Source organism: Chamaea fasciata, unplaced genomic scaffold (genome assembly GCF_029207755.1).
Source record: "Chamaea fasciata isolate MVZ Bird 193981 ecotype frontalis unplaced genomic scaffold, bChaFas1.0.hap1 SCAF_16, whole genome shotgun sequence".
Taxonomy (NCBI): domain Eukaryota; kingdom Metazoa; phylum Chordata; class Aves; order Passeriformes; family Sylviidae; genus Chamaea; species Chamaea fasciata.
The window spans coordinates 9,513,689-9,530,898 of record NW_027094101.1 but is presented as its reverse complement, the minus strand read 5'-3'; the positions used below and the strand labels follow the sequence as shown (position 1 = coordinate 9,530,898).

The 17,210-nt window shown below is 61.2% G+C and overlaps 3 protein-coding genes across 4 annotated transcripts; 1 reads left to right on the top strand and 2 right to left on the bottom strand.

Annotated features, from left to right (window-relative positions):
• Window positions 1-2: 2 nt before the first annotated feature.
• RPUSD1 (RNA pseudouridine synthase domain containing 1) lies at window positions 3-4,194 on the bottom strand. Of its 2 annotated transcripts, none has more exons than XM_066197858.1 (6): window positions 3,817-4,194; window positions 3,454-3,645; window positions 3,245-3,368; window positions 2,671-2,773; window positions 2,487-2,588; window positions 3-2,323 (listed from the first exon to the last, which is right to left on the bottom strand). In XM_066197858.1, the coding sequence occupies exons 2-6, from the start codon at window positions 3,633-3,635 to the stop codon at window positions 1,935-1,937; spliced, it is 900 nt and encodes a 299-aa protein (XP_066053955.1). In that variant the 5' UTR covers window positions 3,636-3,645; window positions 3,817-4,194; the 3' UTR covers window positions 3-1,934. The 2 variants fall into 2 exon arrangements, with proteins under 2 accessions (XP_066053955.1, XP_066053956.1); XM_066197859.1 differs by having other exon boundaries at window positions 3,740-3,820.
• On the top strand, window positions 3,829-14,460 carry CHTF18 (chromosome transmission fidelity factor 18). Its single transcript, XM_066198484.1, has 23 exons — window positions 3,829-3,845; window positions 4,374-4,540; window positions 4,667-4,819; window positions 4,913-5,039; window positions 5,120-5,294; window positions 5,393-5,482; window positions 5,594-5,646; window positions 5,831-5,972; window positions 6,519-6,731; window positions 6,841-6,938; window positions 7,309-7,432; window positions 7,527-7,645; window positions 8,242-8,335; window positions 8,627-8,725; window positions 9,326-9,456; window positions 9,622-9,784; window positions 9,878-10,102; window positions 10,180-10,329; window positions 10,985-11,115; window positions 12,166-12,298; window positions 13,064-13,165; window positions 13,719-13,776; window positions 14,211-14,460. The coding sequence occupies exons 1-23, from the start codon at window positions 3,829-3,831 to the stop codon at window positions 14,345-14,347; spliced, it is 2,901 nt and encodes a 966-aa protein (XP_066054581.1). The 3' UTR covers window positions 14,348-14,460.
• GNG13 (G protein subunit gamma 13) lies at window positions 14,430-16,423 on the bottom strand. The gene is made up of 3 exons (XM_066197872.1): window positions 16,345-16,423; window positions 15,582-15,704; window positions 14,430-14,963 (listed from the first exon to the last, which is right to left on the bottom strand). Exons 2-3 carry the CDS (start codon window positions 15,677-15,679, stop codon window positions 14,858-14,860), a joined length of 204 nt encoding a protein of 67 aa, XP_066053969.1. The 5' UTR covers window positions 15,680-15,704; window positions 16,345-16,423; the 3' UTR covers window positions 14,430-14,857.
• Window positions 16,424-17,210: the final 787 nt, after the last annotated feature.

The following is a 17,210-nucleotide window of genomic DNA, read 5'->3' as shown; positions in this document are numbered from 1 at the left end:
GCGAAGGGCAGAGACACGTTTAATACAGCAAACACACCAAAACTGCAAGTGCAGAGTGCGCAGGAGGACATCACGGCCACACCACAAGGCCAGGGCACCAGAGGAGCCCCAGCCCCGCGGGCAGGAGGGGACAGCACGGGGACACGGCCACCTGGAAAACTCCCTCTGCAGGGTAAGGACAATTCCTTTGGATGTGCGGCGCCGGGGAGAAGCAGCACGCACAGGCTGGGGTGGGGTGTGGGGGCTCCCCGATGCAAACGCGGTGGGCTCGGGGTGCCAGCCCCATCCGCGTCCCCATGTCCCCACCGCGGGAAGGCGGAGCGTCCCCGCGATCGCCGCTGTCACTCTCCAGCACCTCCCGGGCGCGTCACCCCCCCCGCGGATCTCTGGCGAACAGGTTGGGTGTGTTCGTTCCCAGCGCCCGGCCCCTCCCGGCAGCGGGGATGGGCAGGGACGGGGCCTGGAAGGAAGGACAAGGGGCTCCTGCTCCTCCTGAGCCCCCTGGCACCGACACAGAGCCCACCGTGCCCGCTCAGTGCTCAGATGGCACCTCAGTGGTGGCACCAAGCCACAAAAGGGACACACGGGACAGATGATCCAAAATTCCACCCCACCCACCCACCCCCGGGGGATTTTGGTGACTTGCAGGATTTCAAGGATTTTTTTTTTTTTTTCCCTCCTGTGTTTATCCACAAGGAGAGAGGGATGTGACTTTTAATTCCCCCTCAGGGTGGGAATATCAGCTGTGTGAACTACGTGGTTTTACACGGGATGGGGCTGGTGAGGTGACAACTCTGATGTGCTCTTGGAAAGCCCTGGGACGGCTCCAGCCCCTCTGTCCTGTTCTCCTCATTTCCAAACGTCCCCCAGGGGCTGCAGAGGGTTAAAAGCAAAGCAGGATGACCAGCAGAGCAAGGGCACTTCCAAGGAAATTTCTTGGCATCTGTCAAAGCTGAGCTCCTGCCTGCTCCTCCCGTCAGTTCTCAGCCTTTCTTTCAGCTCTATAAATCCTTTTCCTGCTGCTCCAGAGCTTTCCCAAAAGACCTGCCTGCAGGACCCTCTGGAAAGCTGCCAGGCAGGAGCCACCCCATGGGACCCACCCAGGATACTGATCCCTCCTCACGTGGGTGAGCAGAAAGGGATTTGTGTCCCCTGACCTGTCTCAGCAGGGATAAAAGCAGGAAAGGCAGTGCTAGTAGAAGGAATAATAAAATCCGTTAAGAAAGCTTTGGGCTGCTGGCTCTCTGACCATAGAAGTACTAAAAATACCTCATTCCTGAGACCACCCGTATTTTTACAAACCCTAAAAGACTAGATTCTCTTCCTAGAAAATTGAAAAAAGTTTAAAATCTGTTGGTATCGACTCCTTCACCTTCCCCAAACCTTTAAAAACCGCCCAGGTGGGCTGAGGGAGGGAGGGGGTGAGGAGCAGGGACCTTTCCATGCCCATCCCAGTCCAGTTTCACAGGACACCCTGGGACTGGGGGACTGTCAGTGTCCCCAGAACGTGCTCCAGCCCCCAACCTCCCACCTCCCACAGACACAGCAGCTGCAGTGAGGGAATGGGAAAGGGGAACACGGACACTGGAGCTGCACTGGCTCCAATTCTGCATCCAAGCATGGAGAGGTTGTGGGAATGTCCATGGCCAAGCAGTGTCCAGCTGTGCCCAGGACAGGGATGGAAAGCTTTGGGGTCACTCTAAGCTGGAATGTGACGCTGACTCTGCTGCTGAGGCCCAGGATTGGGACAGTGACATCCCGTGGCCAGGTGGATGAAGAACATGCCAAAATAACCCGACCTCAACCGCTCCTAAAATCCACCTGATGCCAGCCCCAGGAGTGAGGGAAGCCATACAGGGAGTGCAGGTGTGGAGGGTCCCTGGGGACCTGCTGGGACAAGGATGCAGCTGGAAATGCAGGGACGTGCTCCGTGCTCACTCCAGAGCCCACTCAGCCAACCACTGCTCGCACCGCGCCCGCTGCTCCTCCGTCTCCTCCCTCCTGCCCTCACTCCCTGCTTCCTCCTCTCCGGCAGCTTCCTGCCTCTCCTCCTCCTCCTTCCGTGTCCCCTTGTCCTTGAGCTCCTGGATGACATCCTCCAGCCTCTGGGTGACGTGCTGGGGCACCCAGTTGCTGTCCATGGCGGTGAGGAAGGGGTCGGGCGCGCGCACCTCGATCAGCTCCTTCCCGGTGGGGATGCGCAGGTAGTAGGCGTGGAGCATCATCCTGTAGGGCTGGCTGTCCTGCCGCTGGCTGTAGGTGAAGTCCCCCACGATGGGGTGGCCGATAGCACTGCAGTGAACCCGCAGCTGGTGAGTTCTCCCTGAGGGCAGAGAGGGAATCAAGGACAGGGAACTCCTGAATCCCTCTTTCAGGGCATAGTGACAATACGCATAATGGAATCTGTCCCCCTCAGCATGGCAGTTCTCAGCTTCCCTCACCCCTTTCCAGGCTCTGCTCCAGGTCAGAGCTGTCCCTGTCCCCACCTGTCAGTGGCTGCAGCAGCACTTTGGTGACGGGGTCTCCGCTGTAGGATCCGTGTTCCAGCACCACCAGCTCCGACTGGCACGGCTTGGGATTCTCACAGCCTGCAGGGAGATCCAGAGGGGCTTTGTGACGGCCCAGCACATCCCTGGGGGCGTGGGCAGAGCAGGGGCTGGGGCTGCTCACCCTCCGTGCCCTCGATGCACATCATGTGGGTCATGCCCTCCGTGGTGTTCTTCCCGATGGCGTAGCGGATCATCATCCGCCTCTGGCTCACGTGGCCCCTCACCTGAGGGCAGGAATGTGGACACTGAGCCCTGTGCTCCTCACCCACCCCCTGGTGACAGGAATCATGGAATCACAGCAAGGGTGGGGTTGGAAGGACCTTAAAGCCCATCCATTTCCCCCAGCCCAGCTCCTTGTCAGGGCTAGGAACACCTCTCGCTATCCCAGGCTGCTCCAAGCTCTATCCTAGCTGGCCTTGGACACTTCCAGGGATCCAGGGACAGCCACAGCTTCTCTGGGCACCCTGTGCAGAATTCCTTCCTAATACCCAACTTAACCTCACGCTCCTTTCCCTGTGTCCTGTCCTTCCATGCCCTTGTCCAAATCCCTCTCCAGCCCCCTTGGAGCCCCTTTAGGCTCCAACTCTGAGTCCTCCTCCTCTCCAACTGAACACCCTCAACTCCCTCATTCCCCCCGGGCAGAGGTGTTCAGGAACGCCACGAGGCCAAGGCAGGAGGTGGCAGGGAGGGCTCACCAGGGCCAGGTAGGCTTTGGTCACCAGGCGCTCCTTGAAGCACTTGTAGGCACTTCCCGCCGCCGCTTTGTTGAGTGCCACGCACAGGGCCCCGCTGGTGGAGAAATCCAGCTGGTGGCAGAACCTGGGAAGGACACGGGGGGTAAAGGAGTGTCCTGGGGACCTCAGGAGCGCCCCCAGCTGAGGGCAGAGCCGGGCTGGGTGCTCACCTGAAGCCGTAGTAGGTGTCGGGGTCGGCCAGCTCGGGGAAGCGGTGCTTGAGCTGGCTCTGCAGGGTCAGCGTCTCGTACCACATCTTGCTGTCGATGCGCAGGTCCCAGTGCTTGTTGACCACGATGAAGTCGGAGCTCTGGTACAGGATGGACAGGTTGTCGATGGTGCCCGGCTCCATGGCCAGCGCCCTGCGGGGGACAGAGAGGGGGATTCGGGATGTGCACCCCGGGCTGGGCACAGCATCCCGGGACAGACAGGGAGCAGGGCCTGGAGGTGCCATACCCCGGCAGGGAACCGAGATGTCCCGGTGCTGCCGCGGCACCGGTGTCACCTGCAGCGCTGCTGTCCCCCAGCCTCACCGGTGTCACACCATGCGGCTCCCACAGCGGTACGGATGCTCCGGCCGATGTCACATCACACCGCGCGGCCCCACCGCCGTCCCGGGACGCCCCGGCGCCACGCGGGGATGGCCCATCCCCGCCCCGCTGTCACTCCCGGAGGCGCCGCGGCCGCGCCGTGCCGGCTCTGCCCATCCCGATCGGCCTCGCCCCGCTCCCCGCTGCGGCCCGGCCGCGATCGCGGCGGCTCCGCCGGAGGGCACGGGACACGGGGGAGGGGACAGGGGACGCCGGGGCGGGGACACGCACGGCGGAGAGGACTGAAGTGACCCGGGCAGGGCAGAGGTGACCCGGACCCGGCTGAGGAGACCCGGACCCGGCTGAGGGAACCCGCGCAGCGCCCCCGCCGCCCCGGCCCCGCCCGCTCCCGGCAGCGCTCACGCCGAGTCCAATCGGCACCGGCCCCGCCTCCGCCCGCGCGCCCCCACCCAATAAGCGCCGGCCCCGCCTCCGTCCGCGCACCTCCCACCCAATCAACGTCGGCCCCGCCTCCGCCCGCGCTCCCTCCGCCCAATCAGCGCCGGCCCCGCGGAGGGCGCGGGCGGGAGCGCGGCGGGAGCGGCGGGGCGGGCGCTGCCCATGGCGGGCGCCGAGGATGTGCCCGAGGATTTGCTCGAGGATGGAGCCGACGATGGCTTCTACGAGCGCTTCGCCGCCGAGCTGGAGGTGCTGGCCGAGCTGGGAGGTGGGCGCTGCTGCTGCGCCGGGACGGGAGGCGGCGGAGGCAGGGAGGGAGGGAGCGGGCTTTGCGCGCCCGCCTCGCCGCGGGTCCCCTCCGGTGACCGGCACCGCGCTCTGACCCCTTTTGCAGATGACCCATCCCCACCCGCCGGCCCCAAAGCCTCCCAGTTCCGGGGCAAGAGGCAGCTGCCGGACGAGCCCGAGCCCCCCGGGGGCACCAGCGGCAAGAAGCGGGGCCAGGGCTGTGTCCCCGCCGTGTCCCCGGCAGAGCCCGCACCCCGCAGTAGGTTTGACCCGGTTCCCCGGGTGCTGCCGAGCCCTCTCCCCCCGGAGAGGAGCCTCCCCGCTCCATCAGCGGTGCTCTCGCCTTGCCCAGCCCCGAAGCCCAAGCGGCAGCGCCTGGAGGCTGTGAAGAAGCTGGATTTCGGTGCAGAGCATGAGCTGGCCGCGGATGTCCCCTGGGATGGCGGCGCAGAGGCGCCTCTGGCTCCCCACAACACCAGGTCGGCCACCCTGAAGCCCAGTTTTAACAGGGGAGAGGGGAAGAGCCCTTCCCCTGCTGAAGGAATTTGGGGTTTTCCAGCTCGAACCCCCTGGAGATGAGCGGAATGATCCCCCTGCAGACCACCCCACCCTTGGAAAAGAAGAGGGTCCTGAGGAGACCCCCGGTGCTGGAGGATTACATCAACGTGACATCCACCCAGGGCTCCAGGGTGTTCCTGGTGCTGAGGGATGATCCCTGCGGGACGGGGCTGGAGGTGAGGAGGGGGCTGGAGGTGGGATTTGCTCCTCTGTGGCCTCCAGGTGGGCTCAGGAGGGGCTGTCCCTGTGTCCCTGTGTCCCTGTGTCCTTGCAGCTCCCGGATTCCCTGGGCTGGAACGCTCACAGGCCGCTGCACTTGCTGGGAGTGCCCTTCTCCTACCTGAAGGAGCAGGTGGATGAGGAGGTACCGCATGTCCCAGACCTTCCCCCGTGTCCCTGCCGGCCCTGCTGGCTCCCAAATTCCTGTCATAGATTGGAGGGATGTCTCTGAGCCCGCTCTGTGTTTGTGCCCAAGCGTCGCAGGCAGGTCCTGGAGGCCTCCCAGCAGCTGACAGAGATCATAAACAGGTGAGATGTTGGGCTGAATCCCCTCCCCAGCCGCTGCCACGCTGCTGGATTTGCCTCCCAGTTGCTCTTCCAGCATCAAATTTTGGAGGAGCCTTTTTGTCCTCATCACCCCCAGCTTGGGGTGGAATTCCCACCTTGCCCTGACTCCTGGGCTGCTTTGGGGTAAATTAATCCCGTCCTGCAGCTGCCTGGGGAGCGAGGCCAGCGCTGAGAGCCCGGATCCCAGCATGGACAAGGATCCAGCAGCCGAGGAGGAATCTGCATCCCACTGCCTCTGGGTGGACAAGTTCAGCCCCCGGCGCTACATGGAGCTGCTCAGTGATGATGTGAGGTGCTGGGACAACGGGGGGCTTGGGATGGGCGGGGTCAGCACCTCTGGAATGCCATGGGATTGGGAATTGCCTCTGGGAGCACTGCCTGGGGGCTGTGTCTGCTCTGTCCTGAGTCCCTGAGAGTTTGGGATGGCAGATTTTCACTGGAGGCTGTGGATGTTCTGGCAAAAAAAAAAAAACAACCCTTAGAAAACGTGACTAAAACATGACAAAAAAATGATAGGGAGGGATTTAGCCAGGAGTTGTTGGCTGTTTTGAATTTTTTTGGGGGGATATTAGGAGCTTTGTAGGGAATTGGATGTGCTGGGAGGGGCTGAGAAGTGCTGACTGAGCCAAGACAGAGCAGGGCCAGGAGGGACATGGGGCTGATGTCACTTATCCAGGGTTCCCCGGAGGGATGGGGGGCTGAGCTGGGAAGGGAAGCATTCCCACCTCATCCCAGGGAGATGCCAGGTGAGCAGGAGAGCCTTCCTCTGCCCTCAGCTGGATTTTCCCCTGGATTTTCCCCTGGATTTTCCCCGCTTTCCTGCCCCCCTGCAGTACACCAACCGCTGCCTGCTCAAGTGGCTCAAGCTGTGGGACACGGTGGTGTTTGGCAAGGACAAGGCTGCCAGGAAGGCCACGCCCGGCCCTGCAGCTCACCCCCCGCTCAGCCACCCCAAGGAAAACCCCAACAAGTGGAAAACCAAGATCCAGCTCACCGAGGAGATCCTGGAGGCCGAGCTGGACCAGCACAAGAGACCCAAGTACAAGGTGAGCAGGAGGAGACGTGGCCCTGGGTCACTCTGCTGCCACCAGCTGAGAAGCAGCGTTGTCCCCTCCCTGGGGACACCTCCGGAGTGACCTGCCCTCTGTGCCACAGGTGGCCCTGCTCTGTGGCCCCCCCGGGTTGGGCAAGACCACGCTGGCCCACGTCATCGCCAGGCACGCGGGCTACAACGCCGTGGAGATGAACGCCAGGTGAGCTCTGGGGGACAGGTGAGCCCTGGGTGACAAGTGCCAGGTGAGCCCTGAGGGACAGGTGAGCCCTGGGTGACAAATGCCAGGTGAGCCCTGGGTGCTAGGTGAGCCCTGGGTGACAAGTGCCAGGTGAGCCCCTGGGTGCCAGGTGAGCCCTGGGTGACAAGTGCCAGGTGAGCCCCTGGGTGCCAGGGTGATGCCAGAAGTGATGTTGTTTTGGAGGTGATGTTGGAGGTGACAGTGTCCTAAGGGTGCTGCTGTTCTGGAGGTGACACTGTCCCGGGGCTGACGCTGGCAGTGTTCCCATGCCCGAGGTGACCTGTCCCCGTGTCCCCATGCCCGAGGTGACCTGTCCCCGTGTCCCTGGCAGCGATGACCGCAGCCCCGAGGTGTTCAGGACGCGAATTGAAGCTGCCACGCAGATGAGGTCTGTGCTGGGCTCCCACGAGAGCCCCAACTGCCTCATCATCGACGAGATCGACGGCGCGCCCGCGGTGAGCCCGGGGCCCTCGGACGTGGCCCTGTTCATGGCCCCTGCAGTGCTCCAGGGGCAGGAATCCATCCCTGCGCTCCCTGTTTTCCCCCCAGGCCTCCATCAACGTCCTGCTGTCCATCATCCAGAGGAAGGACGGCGAGGGCGAGGCGGGGCGGCGGCGGCGTGACGGGGGGCTCCTGCTGCGGCCCATCATCTGCATCTGCAACGACCAGTGAGTGTCACCTGCCCTGGGGGGGACACGGGGACACCGGGGCCTGGCCACAGACAGCAGGTGGCTGCTGCTGGGGTCTGTGTGTGAGTGCAGCCCCTCAAGTCCTGCGGTTGGATTGTGGCTCTCGTGACATTGAGGGGCTGGAGCGTGTCCAGGGAAGGAGCTGGAGAATTCCTGAGGGAGCTGGGGAAGGGGCTCAGCCTGGAGAAAATGGGGAGCAGGAGGAATTTGTGGCTCTGCAGGAGGGGACAGCCAGGGGGATCAGGCTCTGCTCCCAGGGAACAGGGACAGGAGGAGAGGGAACGGCCTCAGGCTGGGCCAGGGGAGCTTTAGGTTGGATATTTGGGAAAATTCCTTCCTGGAAAGGGCACTCAGGTAAAGGGCACTCAGGTATTGATGGGTCTGGGCTGCTCAGGGCAGGGGTGGGATCCCCTTCTCTGGGGGGATTTAAGTGGATGTGGCCCTTGGGGACATCATTTCATGGTGCCGGGGGAATGGTTGGACTCAATGCTCCAGGAGGTCTTTCCCACCCTAAATAACTCCCTGAGGAGCAGAATTCCCGCCGGGCTCTCTCACCCCCGTGTTTCCCTGCCCAGGTACGTGCCGGCCCTGCGGCCGCTCCGGCAGCAATCCTTCCTGCTCAGCTTCCCCCGCACTGCTCCCTCCCGCCTGGCACAGCGCCTTGCCGAGGTCAGTGTTCCCCTGCGTCCCCTCCCTGGGGCCTGGCTGTCCCCTCCTGATCCCGGCTGTCCCCGATCCCAGCTGTCCCCTGAGGGGCTGGCTGTGCCCCCCCGATCCCGGCTGTCCCTGGTCCCGGCTGTCCCCTGAGGGGCTGGCTGTGCCCCCCTGGTCCTGGCTGTCCCGGCTGTCCCCTGAGGGGCTGGCTGTGCTCCCCTGGTCCCGACTGTCCCCTGAGGGGCTGGCTGTGCCCCCCTGGTCCTGGCTGTCCCCTGAGGGGCTGGCTGTCCTGCTGTCCCTTAGATCTCCCTGCGGCAGGGGATGCGGGCAGACACGGGCGCGCTGCTGGCGCTGTGCGAGAAAACCGACAGCGACATCCGCTCTTGCATCAACACCCTGCAGGTGCTGGGGACACCACGGGACACTGCGGGGGACATGGGGATGGCTCTGGGGACACGGGCATGGCCTTGGGGGACACAGGGATGGCTCTGGGGACACGGGCATGGCCTTGGGGACACAGGGATGGCTCTGGGGGTGTGGGCATGACTGTGGGGACACTGGGATGGCTCTGGGGACACTGGGGGGACCCTGGGGACATGGGCATAGCTCTGGGAACACGGGGATGGCTCTGGGGACATGGGGATGGCCTTGGGGACAGGGGGATGGCTCTGGGGACATGGGCATGACTGTGGGGACACTGGGATGACCCTGGGGACATGGGAATAGCCCTGGGAACATGGGGATGGCTTTGGGGAAATGGGGATAGCCCTGGGGACACTGGGATGGCCCTGGGGACACAGGGGTGGCCCTGGGGACACACTCCTGCAGCTGCAGGCTCACACGGGGACAGAGGGGACAAAAGCCCCTTGCAGGCAGCTCCCTGGAGCATGGCCCTGTCCCCTGGGTGTTCTCAGCCCCACATGGGCAGGAAGGGGGGGTGGCTGTGGTGGCTGTGCCCAGTTTTGGGGTGCTGTCCCCTCCATGCCCCGTGTCCTGCTGCAGTTCCTGCACGGCCGGGGGCAGAAGGAGCTGAGTGTGCAGATGGTGCAGACCATGAGGGTTGGCCTGAAGGACCAGAACAAGGGGCTCTTCTCCATCTGGCAGGAGATCTTCCAGCTCCCCAGGCCCCAGAGGTGGGAGGAGGATTTTCCCTTCTCCTTCCCCTTTTGGGAAGGGAAAAGCTCCATCTAGGAACCCCTCAGCTCTTCCCTTTGGGTTTTTTTCCTTCTCCTTCCCCTTCTGGGAAGGGAAAATCTCCATCTGGGGAGCCCTCAGCTCTTCCCTCCGGGCTCCCCCAGGCACAGGATAGGAATGGATCCCTCTTTGCCAGCCCAGCTCCTGCTGGGGGACGAGGACCTGGCCCACCCCGGGGGCTCGGGGGGCTTCAATTCCTCCTCCCAGCGCTTCCACCACATCCTGCAGCTCTCCATCTCCTCGGGAGAGCAGGACAAGCTGGCCCAGGTGAGAGCAGCCGAGGGGGGAGCTGAGCTCACTGGGGAAGAAGCTCAGAACACCCGCGAGGTGAGACCCACCTGCCCCCACATCCCCTTCCAGGGCCTGTTTGAGAACTTCCTGAAGATGAAGGTGCGAGATTCCAGCCTGGGCTCCGTGTGCCTGGCCCTGGAGTGGCTGAGCTTCTCTGACCTGCTGGGCAGGGCCGTGCTGCAGGGCCAGAGCTTCCAGCTGCTGCGCTACCTGCCCTTCCTGCCCGTGGCTTTCCACCTGCTCTTCGCCGCCGCCTCCATCCCCCGGCTGGCCTACCCCAGCAGCCAGCCCGAGGCAAGTGCAGCGGGGCTCGGGGACAGCCTGGCGGCCCTGCAGGGACGCCCCGCGAGTGTCCCTGTGCTGTCCCCAAGGCCGCGGCCAGGCTGAGCCAGATGCAGAACGTGGTGCTGTCCGTGGCGTCGGGGATGGCGCCGGGCGCGCGCAGCCGGGCGGGGCGGCGGGCGCTGGTGCTGGAGGTGCTGTGCCTGTTGCTGGACATCATCGCCCCCAAACTGCGCCCTGTGAGTGTCCCCTGCGTCCCCTGCAGCCCTGCCTGCCTGCTGGCGCCCCTCTGCAAACCCCACCCTGGTGGGCCGTCCTGGATTCCTGTCCCTAATCCGGGCTGGGGTTGGTGTCGGTGCAGAAACTCCGGGCAGGGAGTTTGAAATGTCTCCCCTTAGCCCCCAGGGCAAAGCTCTGTTTCTTGAGAGGCTTTGGAGGGATATTTCAGGGGACAGGATAAAAGATTCCAAAAGAGGCACTTAGCCTGGGATTATTCCGAGGTGTTTGTTCTCAAAGGGTTCCAGGGGGTCTTACCAGTCTCCAGCTCAGGAAAGGATGGCTGGAACTCAGCCAGTTGGGTCTGGAAAGGAAGGAAAGGTCAAACCATACGGTTACAAACTTCAGGGCTCTTGAGGGGGGAAAAACCATTCCCCAGAGAAATACAACAGGAGTTGAGGTGCCCAACTCTTTGGAGGGGTCCTGAGCCCCACCTGGGCTGGGCTTGGCTGAGCTGGGCTTTGGGGAGCTCTCAGGGTCACCCCCAACCAGGAGAGGGTCTGTCCCTGCTCCGGGAAGGACGGGTGTCCCTGAGAGGGAACTAAACAGAAACAAACCCCGGTGCTTTTGGGCTGTTTTGGGGTTTTCTAAGTTCTCAGCTTGCTGTGCCCTGGCCAGGTGAACACGCAGCTCTACAGCCTGAAGGAGAAGCAGCAGCTGGCTGAGCTCATCAGCACCATGCTCACCTACAACCTGACCTACCTGCAGGAGCGCCTGCCCGAGGGCCAGTACGTCTTCAAGCTGGACCCGTGAGTGCTGGGGCTGAGGATGGGGAGTGGGAGCCAAAACCCTGCCCTGGGAGGGTGGGAAGGCCCTGGAAGTGAATTCCCAGGGAAGCTCTGGCTGCCCCTGGATCCCTGGAGGTGTTCAAGGGAGTTGGAGCCAGTGGGAGTTGTCAGGGTTGGAGCTGGATGATTTGAAGATCCCTCCCAACCTGAACTGTTCCAGGGTTCTGTGGTGATTCTCAGGAAGGAGTTGGGACTTTTGGCTTTGCTCCATTCCCAGTGGGATCCAGCTGCCCCAGCACTCCCTGGGGCTGAGGTTTAATGGGATGAAAGGGAAGGGAAAAGGAAGCAAAGACTTCCCTTTGGCTGTCACCAGCAGGGGCTGGGCACGTCCCAGTGGCACCTGGACTTGTGTCCCGGCATCTCTCTGGCAAACAAAGCTGATGTCACCAGCAAAACCTCTGGGGTTTCTTTCTTTAAAACTATTTAAAGACAACTGATTTCTGAATGGCTGCAGAGCCACCTGACTCGGGCCTTTGCTCCTTTTGTTCTAGGGGCAAGAATAGGGAATAAATAGTGAGTAAATAGTGAATTATAGTGGATAAATAGTGGATAAATATGAAATATTCGGAGCTGGCAGAGGGACTGGTGGCTCCTCGCTGCTGGGGACACTGAAACAGGCCTGAACTCCAGAGCTGGTGCTCCGACCTTGTTAAGAATGCAGCTGCTCTGATGATCCCAAATTCCTGCTCCTGGCTGGATTCCCATTAAACCTGTCCCGAGGGGGGGGTACCTCGGGGTGGCTCTGAAGGTCGTGCTGCTGCCTTGCCTGAGCCCATGGGCTTTCCAGGGCAATCTGTTCAGCTTTTCAGGACAATTCAGACCCGCTGCAATCTCCTCTTTTTTGCTTTCAGGCCAGGATTAAACCCCTCTAATCCCTCCCTCATTCCCATTCCCTGGCGGGGGGGAAACTGGAATCCCGCTGGGAGGGGCAGTGCTGGGAGGTTCTGGGGCTCTCAGGCTGCGCAGAGCTGGGTGATTTGGGGGGATTTTCCCCTGTTTCCCCCCCTGCAGGAATGTGGAGGCCGTGTGCCGCTTCCCGGAGCTGCCGGCCCGCAGGCAGCTCAGCTACCAGGCCAAGCAGCTCATTGCCAGGGAGATCGAGCTGGAGAAGATGAGGAGGGCAGAGGCACGAAACCTGGCCCAGGTGGGGCTCTCCAGAGGGCTGGCGGGGCTGTGGGTGTGGAGAAAATCCCCGGGGATGTTTTTCCCAAAGCTGGCTTTGGCTGTGTGCGAGTGGAAATCCGGGATTAACCCCCCCGGCTGCAGCTGTTCCCTGCACAGCTGGGCCGGGCTGCAGGGCTCAGCTTTTTGCAGGAATTCCGGGGGGAGTTGGAGCTTTGAACCTTTCCACTCTCCAGGGAGGGGTGGGAATTGGAGGTGGGAAGGTTTTTGGCTGCTGTTTATACCTGTCTGTGTAGGAGGTGAGCTCTTCCCTCTTCCCCCTTCTCTGCCTGCTGCACTTCCAGAGGTCCCAAAGCCCCCCAGGAGGAGCAGAAGTGGCTCTGCCCTCTCTCCTGGAGGCAGGAAAAGATGGGAAGGGGTGGAAAAGGTGGAGAAACATCCCAGGTGACGCCAATGCCTGCCCTGCCCTGGTGCCAGTGGGATAATTAATCCCTGGGAGCAGCAGGAGGGCTCCTGGGGGAGGTGTGGGGCAAAGAGAAGCTGCAAAAACATCTCTGGGGGCTCCTTGTTTACATGGCTGGGATGTGAAATCCCAGGGAAAGGGGCTGGGGCTGAGCCCAGGAGGCAGAAAACGATGGAAAAAAACCTTTTGGGATGTCGCAATCCCACCTGGCAGCAGGCAGGGGATGGCTGGGATGGGGGACAGGGGGGTGACAGGTGCTCAGTGCCCAGCCCTGGAGCTCAGGCGGCCCCAGGGGAGCCTGGCTGAGCTCTGTCCTCCCCACAGGAGCCCAGGAGTGGCCTCGGGGACCAGCGAGGGGACACGGGGACCCCCAACCACCAGCAGCATCTGGAGCACATCGTGAGGAGAGCAACGGTGCAGGACAAGGTCAGGCCCCAATTCCTGCCCCAGTTCCCACCAGCTCCTTCCTGGGCTGCCAGGCACTCCGTGGCTCCACTGGAATTTGGTTTTTGAGTCCAGTTTCCTTTCATAGCCCAGCTGAGCTCCGTGTGTCCCACAAAGGCAGCGCTGGCATTGGGATGAATTGGGTCTGGGTGACTTTCTGGGTGTGTCCCGGGAAGTTTTCAGGGCTGGGGGAGGGAGGAGCTGTGGGAATTTGGGCTGAGAGAGCCGAATTTGGGCTCAGTGGGGAAGCAGCTTGGAAAAGGGCTCCAGGAGGAGCTGGCATCATTCCCTGGCACTGCCCCTTCCCAGGGCTCAGCTTCCAGCCCTTTCCTGGGTATAAAACCCCACCTGAGCCTCACATTTTACCTTCCCCCCCCCAAATTTATTCCCGAATTTGAATGCTGTTTGCACTCCCAGCCTCTTCCTGCAGGATTTGCATTTGGCTCCTGCTCTGAAGAGGGCGCCTGAGCCCTGCCCAGGGAAGTGCAGGTGCCCCAGAGCCAACTCCAGCCCTGCCTTTTGCTTCCTTCCACAGCCCGAGGTGGATTTTTTCGGGAGGCCACTGCAGAGGAGAGAGGCGGCCACGGCCCCGGGTGGGTGACACAGGGTGGCCTCAGAGCTGGGTGGGTGACACAGGGACACAGGGTGGCCTGAGAATTGGGTGGGTGGCACAGGGACAAAGTGTCCCTGAGCCCTGGGTGAGTGGCACAGGCACGGGGTGGGACGAAGTGGCTCCAGGCCCAGGTGGGTGGCACAGGGGACAGGGTGGGCCCTGGGTGTCACTGGCAGCAGGGGACAGCAGCAGGGACAAACAGAGCCCACCCCAGCTGGCAGGGAGTTCCTGTGGGTAAATCCATGGATTCTGGCCCCATCCAAAGGGAATTTTGGCTGTTGGAGGCATTGCAGCATCCGGGCCGTGGCAGAATCAGCTGTGCCCTTCCACCCCCTCCCCGAATGCCCCCCTCCTCACCAGCCAGGGCTCAGCTGAGCGTTTGAAGGTTTTAAAAGTGGATTTTTGCTCCTGCAGCTCTCGAGGTTTCCAAGGAGGAATCCCTGGAGCTGCAGATGGGCAAAGCCGTGGGCAGGAGCGACGTCTGGTTCCGCTTCAACGAGGGTTTCTCCAACGCCGTCAGGAGGAACCTTTACATCAGGGACCTGCTCTAGCAGCAATGCTGCAGCTGGAACTGAAGGGAGCAGCTGGGTTTGGGTTTTCTCACCCTTTAGTGCAGTGGGGTTTTTTTATTACCTGCTTGTTTTGTTTAAAAAAAGAAATAAAACGGAGCTAAAAAAATTGACAGGGAAGTATTGCCGTGTTTATTTCAGGTGCCACATTGTGCCTGGTTTGCTGGGAACTGAAACGATATCCTACAGTCTACAAAAGTATCTAAAATCACAGAAAACTGGGTGGTTGTGAAAAGCTTCTTTCCAAGTTGCAAAATCTGCCTTTTAAAATTTTTTTTTGGGTGGCAGGTGTGTGAGATGGAGCTGCAGCCAACCCCTGGAGAAGCTTTTGCTGCTCCTTTTCCCCCCAGGGTGCCCGTCCTGGGGGATTTGCCCACGTCCCCCCATTTCTAAAACCCCTTTACAACTACCAGGGAAGGAAGAAGGAGGTGAGGGCAGGGTTTTCCTTCAGGATCTCATGTGGGAAGTGGAGCTGAGGGAAAGCTCCATCCATCAGAGGATGAGGCATTTGCCTTTCTCCACCCAGGGGTTGTTCTTCATCAGCTCCGGGTTCAGGAAGGGATCCTCGGGAATTCCGTCCTCGATCCACTTCACGAACCTGCAGAGAGGGGAGGGAGGGTGGGCACAGCCCCCGGGGGTGGGTCAGGGCAGCAGAATTGGGGATTTGGGGGGCTCAGGGTCAGTCCTGCTCTGCTGGGGGGGGGTCCCTGATCCATTGGGGGGACGTGGGGGTGTCCCCAGCTCTGTGACAAAGCAGAGCCATCCATAATTTAAAGGATTTTGAGCTCTGGAAAAAGGGGGATCTGCACCATGGGGGGCTCCCAGGGGTCAGGAGGTCCCTTGGTGCCACCACCAGAATTTGGGCAGCTGGAAAAGGGTCAGGGATGTCAGGAGGGGGTTCTGCCCCTGGGGATTGGAGATGCAGAAAGGGAAAATCTCATCCGGGAGCTGAGACAGGATAGTGGGGCTGGGTTCTGCTCTTGGGGGATAGGAAAGGAAAGGGGGGGAAAAAAGGGGGGAAAAAAAGAGAGGGAAACAAAAGAAGGGGAAAAAAAAGAAGGGGAAGAAAAAGAGGGGGGGGGGGGAAAGAGGGGGGGGGAAAAGGGAAAGGAAGAAAAAAAGAGGGGGAGGAAGGGAAAAAAGGGGGGGGGAATAAAAAGGGGAAAAATAAAAAAGGGAAAAAATAAAAAGGGGGGAAGGGGGAAGCCCCACTCACTCCGGGATGGTCTTGGAGGACATCTCCCTCTTGTAGGCCAGCTGGTACTTGAGGCTTTCCACCTCTTTTTTCCATTGTGGGAGATCCCACTCGTCCATGGCGCTCTCCGAGGGCTCCGTTGGGCTGGGAACGGGGATTTTGGTGCCTCGTCCTGCGCCGATCCCTCAATTCCACCCCAAAAACTCCCCCGGGATGGGGACGGGCTGTCCCAGGCTCGGGGGGAGGTTCCCAAACCCACAGCGGAGCAGCCGAAGAGCTCCGGGAGTTTTTTTGGGGCTGGTTTTGGTCGAGGCAAAGGCTGCCCCGTGCCCCTCTCATGCAAAACGAGCCGGATTTGACTGAAATTTGGGCGGGGAGCAGTCGGAGGCTCTTTGGGAAGGGGATCTTAGTGCTTCCCCTGCCCGATCACGGCTCTGAAGGGACCAGGAGGGATTTGGGGCTGCCTAAAAAGGGCTGGAACCAGCTCAGCAGAGATTTGGGGTCCCTCTGTACCCCCCACCCCACTGTCCCCCAGCAGGGACCCTGGCGTGACGGGGAAACTGAGGCACAGCAGCACCGAAAACTGGTGACACGAGGTGACATTCCCCCTGCCCCGCCAGACCCGGGGAGCCCAGGGAGAAAGGACAGGGAAGGGCTGGAGGTGCAGGGAAGGTGAAATTCCTCCCCTGAGCTCCATCCCAGCTCTGACATCCCCGGAATTCCAGGCGGGAGCGGGCTCAGCCCTTTCCCTGCCCCGGCAATCCCGCAGCGTTCCCGTTCCCACCTGGTTTGGGAATTCCGACAGCGGAGAGAAACGGGGCCGCGCCTGCAGCCCTGGCCTGGCCCGTGCTCCTCCCGCCAGCTCTTCCCCGGCTCCTGGCGGTCCCAAAAGCTCGGGATAATCTGTTAACGCCCGGCTGGAGCGGCGGGAGCCGGAGAGCGGCAGCGTCCTCCCCCCGCAGCTCCCCGGGGGATTTGGCGCCGCTGGAGCGCCCGGGATGGAGGCACGGAGGGCGGGTCTGGGATTTGGGGTTATCCCGGGAATTCCCCATATCCTGAGGGGTTCAGCACGGAGGGGATGGGTGTGGGACAGCCCCAGGGAGGTCCTGAATCCCTGCTGGGATCCCTTTTCTCATCGCTGCCTGGATCCCTTCCCGCATCCTTTTCGGCATCCCCATCCCGGTTTTCCCATCGTGTTCTCCCCCTGGATTTCATGGCTTTTCCCTCCTGGATTTTATGGCTTTTTCCCCTTTCCCGGGTGCTGAAGGAGTTGGAAATTAAAAAAAAAAAAAAAAAATTAGAAAGTGGAAAATAAGAGAAGGAGAAGTGGCAAAGTGAACAGCTGGGATGGAACATCTGGAGGGTTAAAGGATAGCATCAGGAAAAAGCACAGAATTCTGGATGTGGGATTTGTAGGGAAGGACAAAAGCCCCTGAAAATGCGGGAGTTGATTAAAATAAAAAATAATCCATGGAAAAACAGAGGTGTGACCCTCCCTGCTTCCGTTAAGCCATTAAAAATAAACTTGGGGTAAAAGTTGGTGATTAAAACAAAAAACCCCAAGCGAGGTTTGCACAGAGCAAACCCAAATCTGACCCAAGGCTCCTCCTTCCCCAGGGGATAAATACAGAACATTTCAATAAATATAAA